The 2,750-nt window shown below is 35.1% G+C and overlaps 1 protein-coding gene across 1 annotated transcript; it reads left to right on the forward strand.

The window, feature by feature from the left end:
* Positions 1–629: 629 nt before the first annotated feature.
* Positions 630–1,745, forward strand: LOC118846097 (beta-1,3-galactosyltransferase 2-like). The gene has a single exon (XM_036754283.1). The coding sequence runs from the start codon at positions 630–632 to the stop codon at positions 1,743–1,745; it is 1,116 nt and encodes a 371-aa protein (XP_036610178.1).
* The last annotated feature ends 1,005 nt before the right edge of the window (positions 1,746–2,750 follow it).

The following is a 2,750-nucleotide window of genomic DNA, read 5'->3' on the forward strand; positions in this document are numbered from 1 at the left end:
TACTTGCTCTGGGTAGATCCACCTACTCATTTCCTAAGTTCCCAGCTAGATCTGTAGTCCATACTTATTACCCTTAATTTCCTCATCTGTAAAATAGGTACAGTAATAGCATCTTTCTCACATAAACTAAATAATTTATGAAAAGTACATACCTTAATATGCTCTATATAAATGATTTTTCTTATTACCCCAACATTTCAAAGTGTGTTTCAACTTTCAACCATCTTCAAGTTATTTGGGAAGTAGGTAGAGCAGACCTATCACTGATCATTTTTAAAGATTTTATATTAAGCATTTGCAAATGATAAATATATAAGGATACAAATATACACATAAATATGTATGTGCATATATATGAATATATAATGTATAATGTTCTATTTTAGGAAACAAGTGTTCTGTCTAAATTTAAATCAGTAGGATAATTGAAAAATATACTCATACATGATATTCCTTAATATCTCTATTGTGCTACTTACCACAGTTTTGCTTTATTCTTCAGGTGAAAAATTCTCTACAAAACATTAATGAAAACTCATAAAATGCCAATCATCTTCCCTAAGAAGGAAGACAAAGTAAGTGAGAGCCAGTTGCTGTCCCTTTGATGAAATATAGTGAGGCAAAGAAACATGGCTCAAGAGAAAACAGGCCTAATGTGTTCTTGGTCCTCTTTGAAACTTTGTTTCTGGATTGGCTCTATTTGCTCAGGGATGAGTTATTTCCTTTTCACACTTCAAACAGCTAAAATATCAATCATAGCAACAAGGCAACTAATTTTCAATTCACAGAAGATTCCATTCCAAGGAATGTCCCCACCCCATGAAGCCACAGGAGAAAAACACCTTCTCAACATTACAAACCCAAGGCCTCAACTCACCACACCTTCTCATTTAAAGGTCAACAAAACAACTCCAAAAAATGACGAAATGCACAAGGACCCTGTGCCTTACACATTTCTAATCCAGGAGGAAGACAAATGTAAAAATACTACTCCATTCTTGGTGTTTTTAATATGTACCACAGAGGGTCAAAAGTCAAGAAGGGATAACATCAGGAAAACTTGGGGGAATGAAAGTCTGGTGCCAGGATATTCTGTGGTTCGCTTATTTTTGCTGGGTGTCCAGAAACAAGGTTCTACTGAAGCAATAAGGAATGAAAGCAGGATGTATCGGGACATCATTCAGCAGGACTTTCGAGACACTTATCGTAACCTGACACTCAAGGTCTTGATGGGCATGAAATGGGTTGCTACATATTGTCCTAATGCACACTTTGTCATGAAAACAGATTCTGATATGTTTGTTAACACTGAATACCTGATCCAAAAGGTACTAGTTACAAAATCAACCTCAGAGCTTTATTTTACTGGCTTTCCTATGAGAAAAGCTACCCCTATAAGAAGCAGCAGGAGCAAATGGTACATGCCCTTTGACATGTACCCTGGAAAGTTTTACCCAGATTTTTGCTCTGGAACTGGGTATGTGTTCTCTGGAAGTTTGGCTACTATGATTTACCAGGTTTCTTTTAGTATAAAAGTCTTACACTTAGAAGATGTATATGTGGGTCTCTGCCTTCAAAAAATAGGAGTCAAAGTGTCATCCCCACCAAGAATTTCATTATTTAATCCATTCAAAGTTAAATTTAATCCCTGCACTTATAACAAACTTATCACATCCCATTATATTTCTTCAAATGAACTGCTTATATTTTGGGATGAAATACAAAAGGCAAAAGATAATTGTTAAGTGGCCATGCCCCCCTTCATTTCTTAATCTTTCCTCCCATTCAAAAAGAAGAGTCAGTCATCAGCAAAGGAGTCCTATTGAGCATTTGTGGGGTTTCATATTTTTTTCATTATCTTGGTATAGAACCCTCATGCATAAATGAAGCAATACCATGTAGTTTTACTATATCTGTAAAAGAACAAATGTGAGGAATTTCATGATGGGTACCTGGCTAGCTCCTATAGAGGATGAGATATTTGTAAATATCTTAGCATAATGAGAGCACCTAATAAGTGCTATATCAATGCTTATTCCTCTTCCTCCTCCCTTTTACTTATTGCTTTAAATCCAACAGAAAGTCCATCTCTATTATCAGTCCTGAATGCTGGGTTTGGATGCAATTTCAGATGGGTTGTTTCCCTTATTTTGTATTATATTTATGGATATCAAAAAGAGAACAATTAAGTTGCTATACACATGCCAATGACATATAAATGACCAAATATGGATTTACTGGGGACAAGCACTCTACTTTTTGGCTCTACAGATATGTTAATTTCTATGTTTATTTTAAAGCATGTTTTCAAATAAGAACACACTTTTTTAAACAAGGGCCTTAGGAAACCATTCAGAAAAAAAATAAGTGAAAAAATAAGAAGTGAAAAAATAATTTGTTGAGAAAGCTATTTAAGAATTACTGATTAAAGGAAACTTCATCTGCAAGTTTGCCAAAAAAAAATGAGTTCTGAGAAATATTGCCCTGTCCAGATTGCTGGAGGTGGCTGAATCTCATGATCAAGCCATATTCTCACCAGGAGGAGCTAAAGAGTTTTAGCCTACCTCCTTGTCAAATGTCTACCAGTTAGGGTTGATTTTCACTCGTCAAAGTAATTCCCTTTCAGAAGGGTTATTTAAAGCTTTCAGGATCTCCAATGGTTGTGTTTGACAACCAAGAGAAACCACGGATCATCAATTTTTTGATTAGCTAGCCCAATTAATAAATTGATTATTAATTAACAAGAAACT

The sequence above is a fragment of the Trichosurus vulpecula genome, chromosome 4 (assembly GCF_011100635.1).
Source record: "Trichosurus vulpecula isolate mTriVul1 chromosome 4, mTriVul1.pri, whole genome shotgun sequence".
NCBI lineage: Eukaryota > Metazoa > Chordata > Mammalia > Diprotodontia > Phalangeridae > Trichosurus > Trichosurus vulpecula.